This window comes from Nicotiana tabacum, chromosome 14 (genome assembly GCF_000715075.1).
Source record: "Nicotiana tabacum cultivar K326 chromosome 14, ASM71507v2, whole genome shotgun sequence".
Classification (NCBI taxonomy): Eukaryota; Viridiplantae; Streptophyta; class Magnoliopsida; order Solanales; family Solanaceae; genus Nicotiana; species Nicotiana tabacum.
Window position 1 is genome coordinate 81,862,663 of NC_134093.1, and position 23,375 is coordinate 81,886,037.

At 36.7% G+C, this 23,375-nt stretch overlaps 2 protein-coding genes and 1 pseudogene across 3 annotated transcripts; 1 reads left to right on the plus strand and 2 right to left on the minus strand.

The window, feature by feature from the left end:
- Positions 1–1,356: 1,356 nt before the first annotated feature.
- Positions 1,357–4,331, minus strand: LOC107769147 (cytochrome c oxidase subunit 5C-like; annotated as a pseudogene).
- Positions 4,332–5,636: 1,305 nt separating this feature from the next.
- On the minus strand, positions 5,637–9,482 carry LOC107769144 (uncharacterized). Of its 2 annotated transcripts, XM_016588322.2 has the most exons (7): positions 9,160–9,482; positions 8,135–8,269; positions 7,070–7,159; positions 6,691–6,920; positions 6,290–6,337; positions 5,878–6,062; positions 5,637–5,808 (listed from the first exon to the last, which is right to left on the minus strand). In XM_016588322.2, the coding sequence occupies exons 1-6, from the start codon at positions 9,248–9,250 to the stop codon at positions 5,880–5,882; spliced, it is 777 nt and encodes a 258-aa protein (XP_016443808.1). In that variant the 5' UTR covers positions 9,251–9,482; the 3' UTR covers positions 5,637–5,808; positions 5,878–5,879. The 2 variants fall into 2 exon arrangements, 1 of the variants encoding a protein (XP_016443808.1); XR_012698725.1 differs by lacking the exon at positions 5,637–5,808 and having other exon boundaries at positions 6,028–6,062; positions 6,219–6,920.
- An 8,296-nt stretch (positions 9,483–17,778) lies between these two features.
- On the plus strand, positions 17,779–18,384 carry LOC107769146 (uncharacterized). The gene has a single exon (XM_016588324.1). It carries the CDS (start codon positions 17,779–17,781, stop codon positions 18,382–18,384), a length of 606 nt encoding a protein of 201 aa, XP_016443810.1.
- The last annotated feature ends 4,991 nt before the right edge of the window (positions 18,385–23,375 follow it).

Sequence of the window (23,375 nt, forward strand, 5' to 3'; positions counted from 1 at the left end):
TGATATTAGCAGTAATAACCTGAGAGCTGTCACTGCTGGTTGTGGTTGAAGATATTGTTGCTCTGTAAATTTTGTTGTAACTCGCTTGTGTCCTTTCTGCTGCTACTCTTCCGGATTTTGCTAAGAAAAGTTGACATGAAACTAATTAGAAGTTGCAGTGTCTCCTAGCTTTGCTTTGGCTATATAGTAAACTGTTTAAAGTTAAAGTTTTGTAACAAAATATGAATGATTCTAGAAGATGGTAATCTTTCTGGAAAATATATATATATTCTTAACGGGTTAACGGATTATCCGTTAAGAAAATTGAATAATCCTTCCCCAAACCGAAAAGCGGATTATCCGTTAAGAAAATTGAATAATCCGCCCCCAAACTGATAAGCCGTTAATAAAAAAATTTCAATCCGTTCCCCATCCGTTAAACCGTTAACCCGATACCAATAAGCCATTTAGTATCGATTTCGGTTCGATTTTCGGTTTTGAACACCCCTAATTGTCCATCGCCTCCATGCATGACGTTATTTGTCAAAAATCTTTTGAAATATTGCCAACAAAAAGTGTAGATGGACCTATTTTAACCAATACGAAAAGCTGAAAAATAGACCTATATATTCTAACCGATATTAGAAGTCGAAATAAATTTTAGAATTTGCAACGATAATTACTGACGTGATAAGGATACTATTCACGTACGCTTGTATATGACCAAATGGTGAATACGCCTTTATCACACACAAGGAGGAACATTATCACCACAATAGGTGAAGTATAACAAGAATAAATTAGTTAAATCTGTAGTAGATTAGTTGTAGCTTAAGTCCTATCTTCCTTTAAATCAGTTAACTGTTTACAGTAAACAATTTGACGACAAATTCAATTTTTTCTTGTCGCATACAAATTCAACTCCTCGAACATTAATGTAATGCTCTTACATTCGTGTTCAACAGTGTTATTGATACTGTTGAAACATCAGAAATTCATAAAACCGTAATTTAAATGATAGAGAACGAAGTCTAGTTTAGTGGCAAGTCATGTAGCCAAAAGGGCATCATTCAACTACAATGTTAGAATCGTTTAATTTATCTTCAATTTAATTTTAAAAAAAGAAAATTGATTGGCCCTTACCAACATGCACGAGACTGTTTCCACAACTTAAACCCACGACTTCCTAATTATATGCCTTAAACCCACGATTATATGACTGACAACTTTTACCGTTGCGCCAATGCTCTCGTCGGCTAAAAGATCTTGCTACAGACTAAAAAGTATATCTTCCATGTATTAAAGAAATTGTTTGGTTGGTCCTCACCAACATGGAGTGATAAAGCCACACAAAAATGCCACGGTCGCAACATAATGTCTGCTGAACAAGAAATTAACTTTCACATAACTATATAGTCCGTCCACAAAATTTCAACTGGAAAACAACACAATTTTCCAGCTTGAAAGGACTAAACACTGAACAGCCATTGAACAAACAAGACGCAAATCTCCTCAACAGCACCAGCATATATGGATACAAAATTCCCAAACATTACATTTCTCAAGTTAAGGACATTCGTAGGAAAATTCAAGGATTACTAGTAAAGCAAGAGTTTTGTTTTACATTACTATCTTAGACCAAGTATGCTGGTTTCATATCGGAGGAAAGGCGGTAGGAAAGCTACTCTTCATCCACCACTACACTGATCTCACCTTTCTCAAGCATATCATAAAATTCCTTGGCTCTCCTCTGGTTATTCCAGTGGTGCATCTTCCACAAGCCTCCCGCGCGATGCCAAGTGCAATCCCAATCAGTATTTCCTTCACCACACTTGGACCCTTGTATGCAGCATGGGCAATATGAGAACCTGCCATTTTTCCTCCCTTTTTTTGGTGGGGGTGGTCAGACAAAGAAAAGTGTTAGCTCTGAGAACTATTACTATACTACTTGCTTAAAAGAAAAAAGACTATCACCATATTAATTGTTGCCTACTTCTGAATAAACTAGAGGTAGCAAATAGATGGGTTGTGTCAGCTTGGACGGGTCAAAATTGGTCGAATTAATAAACATGTGGTGATCAACCCACTCAAAGTTTGCTCGGGTGAAAACTGGCCTGCTGGGCCAAGATGGATCAAATAACGGGTCAACCCGTCCAACATGACACCACTTCCCTCCCCTTTTTTTTTATTTTTCTGTTTAAAAAGAAAAAAATGGGAAAGTTACTATATATATATATATTCTTAAAATTATCAGCTTAAGTTCTTCAAGATTTACATAATTTCCAATCTCACCAAATTTGATTTTTGTATGTTTGTGTTAAATTACAATTTGGCTCGTGTTGATCCAATAGTTAGATGAGTCATTTCGAGTTTAACCTGTTGGATCAAGTCAACAAACAAATAATAACCCAATCTTTTAAAACTTCCATGGGTTAAAAAAACATGGGTTGGGTTGATTCTGCCCCTCTATAAGCAAGTAAAACACTCCAGTTACTTCCTCATACATGCGATCACACATACAGCATCCAGAGTTTTTTATTCATATCATAAAAAACAGAAGTACAAGCTAAATTTCCTGTTTCTTTCCGGCTCATTTCGTTCCAAAATCAACCTACTACTATTTCCCTTCTAACGCAAATCAACCTGAGACATATGACAAGCACAACACTAATACTACTATACAAAAAGAGCAACTAAACCTTAGACAAGTCTCTTAAAGCGTATATACCTTCTTCTTTTTTCAAGTTTGGAAATTTTTAATCCAAATAAATCATCGACTTTGGGTGTGTTTGGTATAACTGAAAATGTTTTTGGTGAAAAATGTTTTCTTGGAAAACAAGTAGTAATATTACTCATTTTTCGGTGATTGGTACGCAAATTAAGGAAAATAACTTCTCAAAAGTATTCATAAATAATTTAGATACAATAAACATGAAACCATAAACTTTCGAACCAATAACCTTCCGAACCCACAAATTTCATAAACTTCTGAACCGCAAAACTTTCGAACCCGTAAACTCTATAATTTCTAAACCCGTAAACATCCAAACACATAAACCTCCCAACTCATAACTTTGGAACTCGTAAAATTTCGAACCTGTAAACTGAAAAATGAAAAAACCAGAATTGAAAATATATAAAAAAAATAAATAATTGCGGGCGGGGGTGAGTGAGTGGCGCATAAAAACGAAAAAAAAAGAAAAAGTAAAAAAAATTGCGGAGGGGTGAGGGGTTGGGATTGGTAGGTGGTGCAGAAAAACGAAAAAACAAAAAATAGAAAATTAAAAATAAAAAAAATAAAAAATTGGGGATTGACGGGGTTGGGTTGGGGTAGGTGGGTGATACAAAAAAAAAAATAGAAAATTGAAGTGGGAGGGAATTGGGGTACGTGAGGGTAGGTGGAGTTTTTAGAAAAATATTTTTCTGACTTTTTCTAAATAAATCATTTTTCTCCAATTAAAAAAAAATTTGATATCTAGGAAAATATTTTTCAAACTATTTTTTACCAGCAAATAGCCGAACACACTCTTTATCGCATACCATTTTCTGTTGCTTCCTTTCTCGCGTACCATTTTCTGTTGCTTCCTTTCTCGCGTAGGCAAACAACTTCGATTTAAATTTCCTACTTCGCAGCATGCAAACATCAAACAAACTGGAGAAAATACAAGAATTAAAGAGAAAACCATGCAAAAAAAAAAAAAAAAAGGATTCAGAAAGAAACATACCTCCGGAAAATCGGTGACGGACAAAAACCAGCGAGAATTGAGCAGACGGAATTGGAAGAGGTATAAAAACTGGGTAGTATTCTCGTTTAGGGGTAGATTTCGTGCGGCGTGTCACACGCTATTTAATTTAGTCCCCTGAGAATTAATTAAAGAATCATTTGAAAGATTACTATATCGCAATTACTCGTATTTACTAGTTAGTTACAGTTCGGAATTTTCTGGTATCTTGCCAACCCGAAATGAACGGGTTTCATGACACGTCAGTATGGATTTGTTTCTTCTTTCTTTCCCTTTTTAGACCGGACATTTTGTTTTTGAGTGAATGAGGAGGACTAGGGTCTAGGGGTGAGAAATAGAAATTATTATGTATATTCTTTGAATAAGAAAAATCAAATTTAATCGATGTACAGATTAATTTGTTTTCTTAGAAATGTTAAAATTTTGGGTTTGTTTATAAGTTAGTCTACACATATTTGTGATCCTTATCTGAAAATATAATTTCATTCAATATGAGTATCACATAGATTAGTTTTTTTTTGGTACAAATACCTCAATCTTTTTGTTTTCGCAAGTCAAGACTTATTTTACTCATCTGTATTTTTCGAATTTGATTGAGATACATTATTTTATTAAAAGTAAATGAAATAATTCATTGTTTAAGTTTCATATTGAGATTTGCATCTAGTTCCACGAGACATAAATCGAAAAGCGAGAAGTGAAAGTGTACAATTTATGAACATTAGAAAGTAGCAAAAATATAAAATTTTTGTAAATTGCAATAAACATAACTAACATCAGCCACCCAAAAACAACAATGCCGGTATTAGTCCACAATTCTTCAAAGTTCGAGACTCAAATAACTGTCCACTTCTCATTTGAAGCGCACACTTGTATTAATTTAATCACTTCACCAATGAAGTAATAATAAACGAAATAACAAGAAGCAGAGCTAAGCCAAACTCTCCTCCTCTATTTACCCAAAACAACGAAATGACAATAGAGGATCCAATACACGCCAAAGCTTGAGGTAAGGCACATGTCTGAAAATTTTGAAGGCGTTCACATGTCTAGAAAGATATAAACAGATCGTTGAGCTCAGTTCAGGAGAAATTAAAGAGCTAGCTTATTGCTCGATCAATTGGAGTAATATAAGCTCGATTACTCCCACAGATTTTGGCTTTGCGTTACAACACATATAGATGAATCCAGCAATAATAGAAATCTGAATGAAAATTTGTGCCATGTCAAAACATCTTTCCATTCAAGTAGAACAAAATATAACGACACTCATGCAAATATTTTCTATTTGGCTACACAATAAAGTTGGAATCGTTTCCGCCTTTTAACTTTAAGAATATTTGTGTACAAATATACATACATGCATCAATACATGTGTGTGCACATACATACATACATACATACATTTGAGTGAAAGAAATACACACATACACATATATTTGATACGTAAAGACAAATGTTTATTTTTGTTTATAGGTTTGCCACATATTTTATTTAAACGGATAAGAGATAGCAATTTAAAAGAAAGGGACAAGTAAGTGAAATCAACATGGACAGAGGGCTATGGAACACATTTTAAGAAAAGGCCAACATCATGGTCTTGAAGGAGGATGTCTATGCAGTGAAAGGTTTTATCTCTATTTCTTAAGTCAAAACCACTTGAATTTTTTCCCTGAATTTGAGTTAGGAAGCAAATCCAGCAATAAAGAAGTAGAAGAATAAAAAGAAGGATCGACATGTTCACTCCAGTTCAGCCAAAGAAAAATATCTCCTCCTATAAATCCATTTAGTGACTGACCGGTGTGTAAAGAATTGAGAGAACAGGAAACTGAATACAGTTCATAGTTGAGTACTGGAATGTTCTGTGGCTCATTAATATTGAAGATAATAAGACTACCTTCTATTAGAGGGATATTCTACAATCATTATCAATTGGTTATAACTCTTTTTGGACCCAAATGGACTAGTTCTGAAGATACAAGTGAAGCATAATTCAAAAAGCAAAAATCACGAACAAATCATCTAATTCTGGTGCACTCCAAGTATGAACATAGATTGCCTTTGCCTTCCATGTTTCCTATCGGATCTACAGAGAAAATATAATTACCTACAACAAAGATAAATTTAACTCAATCTGATCTAATTAGCAGCTGACCTTTAGCTTAAATTCTTCAAAATTTTGTTCTTAAGCATAGATGACGCCTCTTGCCATGAAGATAGGGGCAAAAGCCACCAACTCCCCAGAATTCCAACAAGAGTAAACTCCTGATCTTTTAGTTCGACCTTAGCTAGAGAGAGAAACAGATAATCTGCAACTTCAACTTTCTTTGCATATAATGACTGCAGGAAGAAGTTTTAAGAGGACAGCTACAAGTATCAGTAAGTCACATTAAAAAAATGAGCATATGTTTTCTAACTGAAAGGTGCCACATCCTATTTCACGATGTGCTATAGTATCAACTGCATGAATGCAATTAATTTGGCTATTTTGACTACCTGAACTTGAAATAAATTGCCAGCAACATCCATCCTCACACTACACCGAGGAGCTAAATCATGAAACTAACCTTGAACTTATAGATAAATGGTTGTTCGCGAACTGCTTGATGTCGCAACTGAAATATTTCACATCAAGTGTGAGCAAAACATATCAGATATCTACCTCTTGATTGAGATGATGCTATATGCACGCTAAAATACAAACTCCATTAACAATTTTTATGGAATAGATAGAGGCAAAAAGAGCAGCCCGGTGCACTAAGCTCCCGCTATGCGCGGGGTCCGGAAAAGGGCCGGACCACAAGGGTCTATTGTACGCAACCTTACCCTGCATTTTTGCAAGAGGCTGTTATAAAAGGAAACATGTTAATTAATCCACCACAAACTGTCGATGAATCCAGCTATTCTGCCCCTGCTCTAGCGCAGATGAAGGACTTGGACATAATGTATAGAAAGAATGGTCCCTTACCTGTTCGACAAGGACATAAACTGATAAAGGGCTTGGCTTTGTCGTAAGAAGAATAATAGTGACTTTAGTTGCAATAATTAATGGATGACCCCAGTTCATCAACACAGTAATCACAAACAAGAGAGGAACCAACAGCTTCCTTAAAGTCATTAAGAGAGATCGACGGTTTTCTTCAGTATCTGAATCACCGAACATGCCCAAATGATGGTCATCCAATAGACCATCAAGACCTAGAATGTCATTAGAAAAGAGTAAATATTCACATAAAATTAATTAGACCACACTTTCCTAGGCATGAATAACATGCTGCATTTAGAAAAGAGAGCTGGTACATTTATAGAATGTTTAATTCAAATTATCATAACCATAAACTTCTCACCATCAGAAGAATATGCAATGCGAGGAGAAAGCTTAATAGATCCAAGCAAAGCCGACAAACCAAATGCACTCCATAAAGTGTAACTGCGCCCTACGAGTTTACCAACAAAGAAACAAAGATATTCAATACAAATCAGGAATCACAAGTGGTCGTAAAGGCTAACTAAAAATATAGAACAAAAAGCACCAGCAATGTTTTATATCTTTTTGTTGCACAACTTAATAAGAAAAAAAGGGAATTATACTCAATAACTATCAATCGCAACCTACTCAATGATGCAAAAGATAAAGATAAGCTCATTAAGTTATGCCCTCAATTCAAAATCAACTAAACCTTTTATAAATAGGATGGATGCAACTAAAACAACACATTTTAATTAGCGACTAAACATTAGTAAACACTTGATTTACATAATATACCAATTCAACTTTTGTATTTGAAAAAAAAAGGAAATTAACATGTGCAGATAAATACATAGATCTTCAGTGATAGATGAAGATAAGCATTTCCCGTATTTTCCAACTGATAAACTAGGAAAGAACCATGACACATACCAGTAGTTCTAAGTTGAGTCTGCTTAACTTGAATCTTACACTATATTTGGCAAGAACAAAAGGAGGACGGAATGTAAAAGTGGAAAGGTAGATGTCCTACAAGTTAAAGTTTTCATTACATTTCAAAGTACCATGGAAAAAACAGTATTTCATTTCTCTTCTATTTTCCTTTATACTATAACAATCTACCTATGCATTGACTACTACATCTTAGGGACGGAAGTGATCCTAAAAGAGAAGTCTTTCTTTAAAGTTATGAAACTGTAAGCTGCTCTCTCCTCTCGTTGGACCAAACATCGTGTTACAATGCCATACTAAAACACCACTTGGGGGCAGCTCCGACTTCCTAATAAGCTTCGTAAACAAAAACATCACAACTCTAACAAGGTACACAACCTTCAGCGAAGAAATAAGGTGACCAGCTGGAAGTTTTTGAAATCCCAACAATATTTTCTATATAAAAAGAATCCGGAAAGCCATCAGGCTACAGAGACTATACTCCAAAACTTACCTGAATTTTGTACTTTTCTAAAGTAATGGTGGAATGTCTCAAAATTAGATCCCCCAGCGAACTTTGACACCCGACTGTACATCTGAGGCTTTAGGCATCTCATGAAGATCTTCAAAGGTGCAAATTTTCCATCAACTGCAACAAATTATGAAGAAAAAGAAACAGATATCTGAATTTGCTACACCTATAAAAGAGAAAAAAGAATGATTCAACAAACTACAAATAGCAGGATGACTGTGATTTTAATTATACTCCCTCTGCCCCATTTTATGTGGCGCACTTTTAGTCTAGAATGACATCATTTTTTATTTAGAAACAAATTAACTTTAAACTTCCATTTACCCTAATGAGATGATTTAGCTGTATAAATGTCTATTGCTTATTTTAAACTACAAGTTTCAAGAGTCTTTCTTGTTTTCTTAACCTCTGTATCCAGTCAAACACCTCATATAAATTGGGATGTGGGTCTGATACCAAATACTTAGCTAGTGTACTTTCCATTGGAACTGAATGCAATATTGGTATGTTCCATAAGTTTTACTCCCTTTGTCCCAATTTATGCTATACTTTTCCTTTTAGTCTATCACAAATAGAATGACACATTTTTATTTATTTTTAGATTAACTTTAAACTTCTTAATGAAATGTCTATGACTTGTTTTAAATTATAAATTTTAAAAGTCTTTCTTTCTTTCTTAAACTTTATGTTCAATCAAACACATCATATAAATTAGGACAGAGGGAGTAATAATTAATTTTCATGTAAAAGTAGTGAAGGCCCATACTAAGTGAACCTGGGTATGTAGTTTGTTTCTAAATTTTATATTTAGAAATAATTTAACATTGAAATTCAATTTTATCCTTAATAAAATGATTTATAACCACATATTCTATGACTTGTTTATAATCAGGAGTTGCAAAAGTCCTTTGTTTCTTAAACTTTGCCCCACAAACACCTTCACATAAATTGGTAATAATTAATTTTCATGTAAAAGTAGCGCAGGCGTAAAGAGAATAGGAACTTACATGGGATTGTGGAACGATAGAGATGGAAGTAAGGAGAGGTAATAGAGGCCAGAGAAGTCCCAAATGGCTGTAAATATCTTACTGCATACATTATTGAAAATGAATGTAAAAAGTAATTTATCAGTATTTCAAGTTTCTGCTCATTGCGGAGAAAAAAAATTGAAGCTTCATAGGCGTCTGTCGACGGTCGGAATTGTCAGCTCCGAGAAGAAATTGAACAGAGTAGCTGGATTTGCCAGCCGTAACCAAACGTGTGCGACGACGGAAATCTCGCCGTTTCACCTGCAGGAAAGCCACGCAATTGATTAATATTGAATAATGACAATAATGGTTCTTTATATTTGGAGTTAGGTTCAAAATGGTCCCTTAAATATATCTTAAATAATTTTCATCCTTTAAGTTTGCCAAAATTAAACACTTTTGGTTATTAAACTTTTCGGAATCGTGTTTAGTTTTTCTCCATGAATTCATGGAGGTACAATTTCTCTAGTCTCTAAAATATTTGGTATTTTTTGGAGCCTAATGCATCTTTTAGGTGTAATTTCTACTATTTTTTAATTATTTTTATGTCAAATATAATCTTTTATTATTATTAGTTTTAGATTTAACGGAATTTGTTGGAATTTTTTATTAAATATTTTTCACAATTTGCATAAAATCTAACAGTCAAAGTTTATTAATTATTTAACAAAGATCAAAAGTGCTCATTCGTAACAAACTTAGATGACCAAAGTTGTTAAAAGTATATTTCAGGGATCAATTTGACCCTATCCCAAACATAAGGGATCATTTTGTCATTTTATCAATATCATATGATTACCATTTTTCAATAAAGTTAAGTTAGATAATGTGAAATTGAAAAAAGGTTTAATAAATTCATTCACTCCAGTATAACAAATGCAAAAAAAATAAAATGTTAATATAGCTTATTGAGTTATCAAGCTGAACTGTGTGTATAAGGAGTTTGGTGTGATGACTTGCTAGTTGAAAATCATAATTTTGATGATCATATTAGGTTTTAGGTCTTCTTGGCCTTTTACAATGTTTAATTTAAGAAAATATCTTTTTTAAATCTCTTATGTGTAAATGAAAGATCTCTTATGTGTAAAAGTAAATCTCTCATGTGTAAAATAAAAGGTAGGGTCATAAAACTAAAAACAAATTTGTAAAAGGCCAAAAAACCAATTAACCCATCATATTATGTATTTCAGTAAATTATCATTTTCATGAAAATAAGTGCACCACAATAATTAATAGTTGTATTATTGGTGTTATATAACTCAAAACATTGGATTTAAAGTCAAAATACCTGCAAGATGACTTGGGATAAGATCTCATCCTAGGTAGGCTAAAGCTAGACTTAATTTCTTTAGTGGTTGTTTACTCGAAAAACGGATAGAGTTGAATTTATTCGTAGTTCTAAGGATATGTGATATATCTCAATACAAACTGTAAGGATAGAAGAAAATATCAAATATGGACCGTAGAGAAGACAAAATAAACATACTTGTAACGAAGGCGATTTTTTGGGATTAAGTAAAATGAATCAGTTTATGAGGCTTTAAAGAATAACTCATGAATATAAGAGAATATGGTACTTCAATTACAATGTGTCCTTCAATAACCCCCCAGAAACCCCCTTTATAGTAGAGGGACATTACTTTAAATATAATTAAAAAATATTCAGTGGGAAATCCATGATAAATCAGCTTTTCCAGAATTCCTTCCAAGATTCTCTCATCTAGTGGGATTGCAACGGCTTATGTCTGTGAGTTCGATCTGACTTGGGCTTCGATCTCGGCTTGAGCCCGATTCTAACTCGAGCTCTCGATCTTTGGCTTAGGCTCGATTCTGATTCGGACCTTTGAATTGATTCGAGGTCGATGTTGGTTGGTCTCTGGCTCATAAGCTTGATAGCTTTATCTACATCATAGTCCGATTTGGATTCGAGCTTAGTAACAATATCGAACTCGACATTGATCGGCCCCTCGGGTTCGAGGCTTGTTTGCTCCATCTTCGGAAACCATCTCGAAGTCTTACTTCAATCGATTCTCGTTCGAACTTGAACACACGTGCGAAGGTCGAAATCTATTTCGACCGTATACCGTGGTCACTAACTTACGAGAATATTTTACCTAAGTTATTTTTGTTTGGTTTGGGATAACAAAGTTATTCAATTATTATTTTTTGGCTTAAAAACCAAAGAATTCCCATTTAGTATGCCATGTCAAACTAAAAAATATAATTTAATTATAAAATCAATGTCTCTTATACCCATTTAATCTACCCGATAAGTAAATGGGCCTATATTAAATGATCGTAGACAAAATTGGTCATAGTTGCCATTTTATTGTTTCTGTTGTATGATGGTTTAATATATTAATGATAAGAACTTTCTAAAGTAGAGCCAATTTTTTTCAAACTATTATATATTAAATTATTAGAATAATTTACATTCTCTAAAGGCCAGAAAATAGTAAGAAAGAGGGGTGAAATATGGTTGTTCAAAACAGAACTGTAACCGTGAACCGAACCTTAAAATTGACTTATTGGCGTATTGGTATCGGGTTATTGGAGTAATGGTTGGTGAACGGATTGCGATTTTATAATTAATGGCTTAACGGTTTGGGGGCAGATTACTCACTTTTTTCTTATCGGATAAACCATTAACCCGTTAAAAAATTTTATATTTATATTTTTACCTCTATGTATATAAATTACTATCCTATATCCTTATCCATAGAAATTTATGGAGAGAAGGTGGCACACAGTAAAAGCTTTCTGAGAGAAGAGACAAAAAAGAATCTTCGGTCCCAAGAATTATCATCTAAATTGATCTCTGTGGCAGAATGAGCTAAAACTGCTGGAATTTAAAAGTTATTCCTGTGAGAAAGTGAGTTTCCACGACCCTTTATTTGTATAGTAGAATCCAGGCTGATATCTTAAAATTTTTTGTTAGAAATTTTAATATGACTTCATATACGTTCAATGTTTCTTTTGTTGCCTATGTTATCCGGATTATGTTCTGTTTCCTTTCTCTTCTTTTTTTAGCAGTGAGTACAAAATATTTAATCTGGTATCGGTTTCAAGACAAATGTTCACTATGGTAATTGAATGCAATTCAAGGTGACATATCCTAAATTTTTTCTTATCTCTAATTCTCTATTTATTTTTTATTGTCTATTAGATTTAGCCGATAAACCGCCCGATAACCACTAATCCGTTACCATTCTGCCGGAAATCGTATTGGTTGGCTAGTGGATTACTACATTTATAAACCGATAACCAATAAGTCAAACCGTTAAGCGTAAATATCCGTTCGATCTGCCCCGATAAGCACCCCTAGGTGAAAGCCAAAATATTACACATTTTAAAGTTAATAATCATTTTTTAATTTGATTAATTGAATAACCTGTTTTAATTTAAGAATAAGTTATACTGCATGTATACTTCCCTATGAAGATACTAGACTTCCAGATTTGGTTTTAAAAGTAATTCTGAAAAAGATTCGTGTATTTAGTTCATTAGCTTTTGGTTTCTACTGTAGATTTTTAAAGCCTTACCTTTTGGAGGTACAAAAGCAACGAACATTGAATAATGAACCACAAGAAAGAGCTTCTAACATCAGATTTGGTGGTATTGTTTTTCCATAAAATGGTATAATTAAATTTATAATGTGATTTGTAGATACGTGGATTAAATTAGTTCGAAAAAGTAAAATAATGAAAAGCAAAAGAGAGTAAAATAAGAATAATTAAAGAAAAGACATACTTGAGCTTTCTTCTTCGGAAACAAGAACAGTGCCAAAAACTTAATATTAGCATAATAGAGTTTTGCAGAATAAGAGAGTAGTATTAGTCTTTTTTCACACAAGTATTTTCTCTCCTTCAATGAGTACAAATTTCTCTATTTATAGCTAAATTAGGGGAGACAAGATCCCCAAATCATGCTCCTCTTTAAGGTGAATAATGACCCCTCTTGATAGCAACATAACAATTGATAATAAATGTTATGATTTTCTGTAACGGTTGCTCCTTTAATGTTGCCTTCTTCGATCGGTATCTTTCTTTCACATTTTCTTCCCCAACCTTGATGTCTTTTGAACTTATGCAATACCGATCACCTGTTTGTACCCGATGTTAGCTATTTATTGACTCATCTCCTATCTGTCTTCGCAGCCACGTGTCAACACAAAACTCATCCATCTATCATTTGTTAATTTTATGAAATACAAATAATCCCCCTACATTCCGGTGACTCGAGTTGATGTGACCGGAAAGTAGATAAAGCTTTCTCTTTTCTTGGCGGGAAAGTTCTTAAACGGGTTTTTACACTTGAAAGGGCGTATGTCTCTTTTCATTTAATGAGCCGAATACGTATTGACATGTGATTCGACAAGTATTTTCGCCAGTTACCTAGATAATGATGGCCTTGCATTGTGCCGCCTATAAACTTCTCCCCCTTTTTACCACTTTCATATTTCACTTTTACAATCTTTCTTCTCCGAGTCTTCTTAAAGCTTTCCTGTAACTCCCTTTTTCTCAGAATATTCGTTCTTTTCATCACCATGTCTTTTGCTATTTCTTCCTCCTATAACTCATCTTCCACCCCTAAACAACATAATTTTATTTTAACCTCTTCATCTAACGGCACCAGGGCTTGCATCGGCGGCGCCCCATCCAAGAAGAACAAGTCTAAGAAACCCCATGTCGGACCTCCCTTTACAAACACAATTATCCCTTCCCAGAGGTCTTTTTAAAAGGATAATTATTCACCACCACCCACTTACGCTCCAGTCTATAACACCCAGCCATATTACCACCCTTAACCATAATACACTCCTCTCTGAGCCAACAACAATCCGAACCCACAACGACCATATGCTCATGTCCAAACCACTAATCACCAAAACTGACTTGCTTATGCACCACGCCCTCGTCCCAACTTTGAAGAGAGGGGTCATAGAAATTACACTCCGATTACTGAGCCTCTGGTCCAATTGTTCGAGAGATTGAGAAAAGCAGGATTAATACATCCAGTTAAAGGAAAGGTTCCCGAATACCCCTCCAAGTATTTTGACGCAACTTAAAAATATGTATACCACTCCAACGTGCCTGGGAATGATAATGAAGATTATTTTAAGCTGAAAAATGAGATTGAAACACTGATTAAGAGTGAAGCCATCCAATGCACTCCAGCTCCGCCTAATGTAAATCGCAATCCGCTGCCAAATCACCAAAACCATGGAGTTAACATGATCACATTGGACGAAGAGTATGACCTAAAGGGAACGATTGTCACTATAGGAAATGAAGAAGCTGCCAAGATCCCTCCTCGAAGGGCTCCAATGATTACAGTACAAGTAAGACATAGGGAATACAAAACTGTCCCTTGGACGTACCAGCAAAAGGGGAAGGCCAAAATGACAGACCCTGCCGCAGCTCATGGTATGACTAGGTCCGGGAGATGTTACGCTCCTGATGATGTCAATCAAGGGAAATTAGGAAGAGAGAAAATTCAAAGAACGAACATAACAGACCCAGAAGCCGCTGAATTTTGGAAGAGAATGTTAAACAAAGAGTATTTTGTGGAGGAGAACTTGAAGAAAACTCCAGCACAGATATCAATTATGGATCTGTTAATGAGTTCCGACAGTCATAAGGACGCCCTATTAAAAGTACTAAGTGGAGTAAGTGTACCAAGTAACACTACCAGTGAGGCGCTGGCCGCGACAATTGGGAAAATGGTCGAAGCAAATATGATCACTTTCAGAAGAGACGAACTTCATGTCGAAGGCGCAAGTCACAACAAAGCTCTTCATATCACTGTCAAATGTGGGGTCAAAGTGGTGTCCCGAGTATTGGTTGATGGAGGGTCAGGAGTCAATATTTGTCTGCTCTCTACCCTACGAGAGTTAGATATTTATTTGAGGGAAGTCAAGGAAAACCACGTAAGGGTAAGAGCCTTTGATGGTTCGAAAAAGGATGTTATTGGATAAATTTATTTGGCCTTGCAGATCGGGCAGGTCGATTTTCCCATATTATTTCAAGTAATGGACATCTGCTGGGAAGGCCTTTGATACATATGGTAGGGGCCGTCCCATCCACTTTACACTAATGCATGAAATTTGAGTGGAGATATCAGGAGATCGTCGTTCATGGCGAGTGGGGTCACTCCGCTTATTTGGAGTGTGATGTTCCGTTAATTGAAGGGCTAGACGTAGTTGCTTTCCATGCAGTAGAAATCATGCAGACTACCGAAATAGAGGAGACTGAACAAAACCTGAGAGTGCAGTCACCATATAGATCCAAGATGGCTATGAGGGATATCAGCCTCCGGGGGGGGAGGGAGGGAAAGCTAGTACTGTTAGCTCCGGGAAAAAGGCTTTTGTGCCAGAGCATATTTCAAGTCCGGGTCAGAGTTCAGTACCAGAAGATGATATCATCGTCGGGATGGAAAAGTTGTTAGTGAATATGATTGAAGAATGCTGTGAAGGGACTGACATCAAGACACCAACTATCAGGGATGCCGAACAAGGGGAAGAGCTGCATAATTGGATCGCCAATCCATCCTTGGTTCGCTGGGAGTCTTGGTAGTATGGAACTGTAAACGTTTTCTTTTGAAAAGAGCACAGTCAATTGAGGCATGCACCGTGTCTGTACCTTTTTTTCATTAGACTCTTTTGAACGCTTAAGACGTTCCTCTTTTGATGAAATAAAAAAATCATTTTCTCAAATATTTCTAATTTATTTACCACTTTATTTGTACCTAGCTTTTCTTTTCAGTAATCAAAATGCTAAAAACCCGCATTCTGCGATTATGACATGTAACAAAATCGTCGAGCTCAACGACCCATATTACAATAAATATGATGAGAGTATGATGCCATACAATCTCCCGCAGGAGATTGAACAACTGGAAAGTCCGAAAATTCCCAACCTCGAAGAAATGGAAGTGGTCAATCTTGGAAGTGAAGATGATGTAAAAGAAACTAGAATCAATATTCATTTAGAAGATGAGCAGAAGAAAAAACTGGTTGAGCTCCGACATTATATCGATGTGTTCGCATGGTCGTATAATGACATGGCTGGAATAATTACTGATATTGTCTAGCATCGACTTCCCACCAATCCTACCAGACCGCCGGTCAAGGAGAAGCCCAAGAAATTCAAACCTGATTTAAGTCTGAGTATAAAGGAAGAAGTGACCAAGCAGATAGAGGCGAATGTGGTAAGGGTCACCAATTATCCCAGTTGGTTGGCAAATATCGTCCCAGTACCTAAGAAAGACAAAAAGATCAGAATATGTGTGGATTACCAAGATCTCAACAAAGCTAGTTCAAAGTACGATTTCCCTCTGCAAAATATCCACATCCTCATCAACAACTGCGCGAAGTATGAACTGTAGTCGTTTGTGGATTGTTTCGTTGGGTACTACCAACTCTTGATGCACGAGGAAGATGCAGAGAAGACGGCATTCACCACACTTTGGGGAGTTTACTTCTTACAGAGTCATTCCGTTCCATCTCAAGAATGCGGGTACCACCTACACGAGGGCCATGACGACCCTTTTTCACGACATAATTCATAAGGAAAAGTGTATGTGGATGATGTCATCATAAAAGTTCAGAGCACTTGCATAATTTGAGGTTACAGTCTGAAGTTGAACCTGGCAAAGTGTGCATTCGGAGTCCCCGCTGGAAAACTGTTAGGCTTCATTGTAAGCAGGAAGGGAATAAAACTGGATCCAGCAAAAATCAAGGCCATTCAGGAATTACTGCCACCGAAGATCAAGAAAGACGTGATGAGTTTCCTGGGTAGATTGAATTACATCACTCGCTTCATAGCCCAGTCCATGGTAATTTGTGAACCCATTTTCAAGTTGTTGAAGAAAGATGCTGCCACAAATTGGACAGAAGAATACCAGAAGGCCTTTGATAGAATCAAGGAGTATCTGTCAAATCTACCAGTACTGGTTCCCCCAAACCCGGAAAGCCACTGCTACTATATTTGTAAGTCTTGGATAAAGCCTTCGGCTGTGTGTTGGGACATCATGACGAAAGTGGGAGACAGGAGCAGGCCATCTGTTACTTAAGTAAGAAGTTCACGCCATGTGAAGACAAGTATACTTTGATAGAACACACTTGTTGTGCTTTGACTTTGATTAACCAGAAACTAAGGCATTATATGTCGGCATACACTATGCATATGATATCTCGGATCGACCCGCTTAAGTATATCTTCCAGAAGCCGATGCCTACTGGAAAGCTAACTAAATGGAAAATTCTCGTCAGCGAATTTGACATTGTGTACATAACTCAGAAGGCTATCAAAGGGCAAGCTTTAGCCGACCATCTCGCAGAGAATCCAATGGATGGGGATTACAAGCTGCTTACCATATATTTTCCCGATAAAGAAGTATTATTTGCTATAGAGGATATTGCAGAATCATACCCTGGATGGAGAATATTTTTTCGATGGAGCAGCAAACTTCAAAGGAGTCAGAATTGGGGCGACGCTGATTTCAGAATATGGACAACACTATCCAGCATCGGCAAAGATAAAATTCCCTCGTACCAATAATATGGCTGAATAGGAAGCGTGTATCCTTGGGATCAGAATGACAGCCGACATGAACATCAAGGAACTTTTGGTCATAGGAGATTTTGATCTATTGATACACCAAGTCCAAGGGGAATTATCCCCCAAGAATGTCAAGATGCTCCCATGCCTGCACTGCGTGAAAGATCTATGCAAGAAGTTCACGAAGATTGAGTTCAAGCACGTCCCCAGGATTCAGAACGAGTTCGCCGACGCCCTTGCAACCCTATCATCTATGATTCAGAATACATACAAGAACTACATCGACCCTATTGAGGTAGAAATCAAGGATCAACATGCCTATTGCTTCCATGTAGATGAAGAACCAGATGGTAAACCATGGTATCACAATATTAAGAAATTCCTTGCAACTAGAGAATACCCGGAGAATGCTACTAATGGTCAAAAGAGAGCCCTCAAGAGGCTGGATAACCACCTTTTCCTCAATGGGGAAATCCTATACAGGAGGACCCCAGATCTAGGTTTGTTGATATGTGTAGACCCTGCCGAGGCAACCAGGTTATTAGAGGAAATACATGCAGGAATATGCGGACCCTACATGAACGGGTTCACATTAGCCAAGAAGATCTTGAGACTGGATATTTTGGTTGACTATGGAAAATGACAGTATCCGCTACGTACAAAAGTGTCACCAGTGCCAGATTCATGGGGATTTCATCCGGGTTCTGCCAAATGGGTTAAACGTAACTTGTTTAGCCTGGCCATTTTTCGCTTGGGTCATGGACGTGATTTGACCTATAGAGCCCGCCGTATCAAATGGACATCATTTCATCTTGGTAGCTATCAACTATTTCACCAAATGGGTCGAGACATCTACTTACAAGGCTATCACAAAGAAGGTAGTGGCAAATTTCGTTCAGAACAACATCGTCTGCAGATTTGGAATACTGGAGTCTATCATTACTGACAATGCCACTAATCTCAATAGTGACCTCATAAGAGAAATATGCGAGAAGTTCAGAATCATCCACCATAATTCCACAACCTATAGACCACAAATGAATAGAGCAGTTGAGCTAGCCAACAATAATATCAAGAGGATTCTACGGAAGATAGTGGACAATCACAGGCAATGGCACGAGAAACTATCTTTCGCCTTACTGGGTTATCAGACTACCATGAGAACATCCACCGGGGCAACACCGTACATGTTGGTATACGACATGGAAACTATGATACCTGTAGAGGTCGAAATACCATCTTTGAGGGTTATTCAAGAGGAAAAATTGGATGATGCAGAGTGGATACAGGTCAGACAGAAGCAGCTCATGCTCATCGACATGAAAAGATTGGATGCAGTATTCCATGGTCAGCTATATCAGAATATGATGGCCACAACATTTAACAAGAGAGTGAAGCCTTGCCAGTTCGCACCGGCGCAGTTGGTTTTGAAGAAAATCTTTTCCCATCAAGAAGAAGCCAAAGGAAAGTTCGCACCAAACTAGTAGGGTCCTTACGTGGTTCACCGAGCACTGTCAGGTAGAGCTCTAATCTTGGCAGAAATGGTTGGAAATATAAACACGAAGTCCATTAACTCAGACACAATCAAGAGATACTATGCTTGAAGACAAATAGAGTTAGGTTTTGATGTAACAGAACTACATTCAACCTGATTTCCCACGGAGGGATACATAGGAAACCCATGTAAGGTTCGATTTATCTCTCCCATTCTCTTTTGTAATAGAAAAACCAAATATCACTTTTGCATATTGCTCAAGAACTACGCCGACTTGATTTCCTTAGAAAGGAATACGTAGGCAATCCTCATCGGATTCAATCGTCTTTTGTAACTGAACTACGTTCTGGCCTAATTCCATTTGGATACGTAGGTAGTCTGAGTCAAACTCGGCCATTTTCATTCTTAATCTCATCATTTTGCATCTGTTGTAATCGAACTACGCTTTGACCTGATTCTATTTGGATACGTAGGCTGCATGAGTTAGGCTCAGTCATCTTCATCATATTTTATTATAATCCATGAACTATGTTCAGACCTGATTCCTTTTTGGATACGTAGGCAACCTGAAAGGGTTCGGTCATAACCTTAGGAAAGCCTAGTAATGCATTAGTTCGAATTGGGACACAGTCACAACAACAAGCAGCCGCGTTGTCAAAAGCATCACGGAAGGCCAACATCAACACGACAAAGTTTTCAAGAGGATACGCTCGCATATGGAGAACCTTTCGCAACATGTCATAATCCGGAACGACGACATTTGTCTTAAAAACAAAGTGTTTTCAAAATGTTTTCTAAAAAAAATATATTTATTTGTTCCATCTACCGAACTTTGCGGCGCAGTCATGTCAAAGGCCGGGGCAAATCAACATTGTGGTCGACACAAACCAAAATTCCCACTCCTACTAAGAATTTGTCTTTGAATGTAGGGTTAACAGGGAGTAAGGAAGCAGTAAGTAAGACCACACTGGGGAAAATGACGGATCCGCCACTTGCCTAAGATTATCTCTCTTCCTCCTTTACTTGAATTCTTTTGGTACGACTAAAGCTAACCTTTGAATCCTTTGCAGGTACCTCGGAATCAGACAGCTGATACGGAAAACCCTGTATATAGCAAACTGTCTGCTCAACCAATCGGAGCACCTTGTACAAAGCGAGCCGTCGTCTTCACCAATTGAAGTCCTGTATATAGCAAACCGCCTACTCAACTAATCGGAGCACTCTGTACAAATTAGCCATCGGCTTCACCAATTGAAGTCATGTATATAGCAAACTGTCACCTCAATCAATCAGAGCGCCCTGTACAAGTCGAACGTTGGCTTCGCCAATCGGAGCCTTGTATATAGAAAACTGCAAACTTTGCCAATAATGTGATCCGCATCGCCGCTCCATCACAATGGATGCCAGAATAGATAGTCGCAAACCTCGTCACCGACGTTCTGCCAATTGATGGCCGCAACCTAGCTTCGCAGTCAAGAGTGTCTCTTGAGCATGCTTCTATTTCATTTGCTATTACTTTGAATGTTTCAACGTTTTGCTCATGCAGCTTCAAGCATGATTACAGTTTTAATTAATCACTCCCAAGTGGAGGTTACTTTACATTCTTTAGTGCAAAGCTCTCCCAACAAGAGGATATGCACTCTACAAATCAAGCTCTCCCAACAAGCGAAGACATTTCTCAGTGCAAAGCTCTCCCAACAAGTGGAGACGCACTCTACAAATCAAGCTCTCCCAACAAGCGGAGACAATTTGCAAATGCTCTGACAGTTGCGAAACGGTACACAGCCCGACTAACAAGTCGAGTCAAGATCAAGTATCTCATCATCCCAATCCCAAATAATGGCTCGCCGGCAGCCATACATCATCATTCCTGCATCATTTACATCACATCTTAGTATATTCTGCATTGCAATATATTGGTATGCGTGTATTTCATTTGTTTCACAGGAACAAACACCGCATCATGGAACTTTTCTAAGAAGAAGACCAAACTTCAACACTATGAGGGACAACAAACCCATTAGCGGGCCAAGGATCCAAGTTCAAACACGAAACGACCAGTGAAACTAAAAAATTTCAAATCCTTCAAATCAAGCCACAAAATTTAAGCTGTCATGGGTGCCCAATTCTCCGCCTCGTCGTATCATCATAATATGATACTCGGGCAATTCCTGCAAGTATCGCTTTCTCAAAAACTTTCACTCCAGAACTACATGAGGTCAGATCCTCGTTAAGCCCGAGGTGTGTAAGCAATTCACAGCCAGAATTCGGCCCCAATCTCTCCAAAATTCTTCCCAAACTCCTCCCAAAATCTTCCTTAACTCAATCTTGCAACTCATAATCTTCATGCCACTCTTGTAATGCATGCCTAAAGTCGGGACAAAATTGGCTTTGGTTCAATTTCTTTGCCCGAAAATGCTTTTATTGTCTCCGGTCAAAGAGGGGCAGCTGTTGACGGCCAATTTTGACCCTCCCTTTTTAAATTAATTTATTTGTACCTAATAATTTACAATAAATATTTTAAAAGTATTTTCTAGTAATAAAAACCTATTTTTATAAATTAATTAAGTATTAGTTTTAAAATCAAGCATGTAGTATTAATATTATGTAATTAAAAATATTTTTACTATTTTAAGATTATTAAAATAACTTTTATATACATCACATAGGCCTATATAGTTAATTTAATGAATTATTCCTTAATTTCTAATTAATTAGCTTACTATTTTAATAATTCAAAATTAGTGTCATAATTTAGAAAACAATATATTTTTAAAAATAATTAATTACAACGCTTAGTAGTGTATTTGATAATTATAATTTTTACTATATTTTATTGAAAATAATTAAGTTTATTTAAATTAATTTCAAAAAGGTTAATAAACTAAAATGCTACCATTGCAATCTCCTCATTAAGCATAAAGTGGTCATCTATTAAATTTATTTTGGCCCAAATGTGCAAGCCCAATCTGGAAATACCCAGTCCAATAAACCCCTCTCTTTCCATTTTGGCAATCCCTGCCATCACATTTAAACCAATCACCACACGCCACATCACCCGTCTCCAGCACACACAAAACAAACACAAATCATATGGCCGTCCATTTCATAAATCAACGGCCCACATTTTTATTATATTTCCTCTTTAATTTTCAAGCACCCAGGGACTTAATCTCCACCGTCAGATCAAAGAGATCCAACGGCCGACGATTTTCCCGATTGAATTATTTCTAAAATCCCTAAATACCAAAACAATCGGAGCCATTGATCAACAGATCCAACGACTCTCGTTCCATCTCCCAACTAAAACTCAGAGACAGTCCCTAAACCTACACAAACCCTAATCATTTCTCACCTCACCCTGCCGCCTCTCTTTCCCTTTCCTCTCTCTTTTCTCTCATCTCCATCAGCCATCAATCTCCAAAAACCTTGCACAAATTTGTGCATGGTCACTCGAAATCACTCTAAATCATCCCTTCTATTCCTGCTACACCGCAAATCCTGCCTGAACATTCCCATTCTATCGTTACCAATCAAAACCCCTAATCAGAAACCCTAAGCTCGAAAAGGAAAACCTTCAAATAATATGAATTCTCTCATGAGTCACAAATGGAGCCTGAAACCATTATTTTTGCCTTCTGAAAACCGCGAATCCAGCCGACTATTTCCTATCTCATCACTCAAAATTCAAATACCCAAATCTGAAAACCTAGACTCAAAGATGCAATATCAAATCTCGGATTTCTCTCGTGTTCTGTTAAATCCATGGCATGCATGGTATTTCTTCATCACCACCACTGATATTCTTTGTCCAGAGGTCAAACGTAGTGACCTATGGACATTGAGGTCTTATCCGATGGTTCTTTGCCTTCAACGGCCATTCTTCACTCCGGTAAACTTGTTAATCATTTTGTCTCTCTGCCTCCTTAGAGTTTCCCCAGATTTTGCTATCATCATCAATTTTTTGTCACTTTCCACTATTAATTGAATCTGCTAAAACCCTAGAGCCTTAATAGCACTATAGATTGGGCCCTTAATGTTCTCACCTAACATCACCTACCACCACCAACCACTGAAGTAAAACACAACAAAATCACCTAAAAAGGCAGAAAATAAATATAGTAGTTTTAGAATTTCTT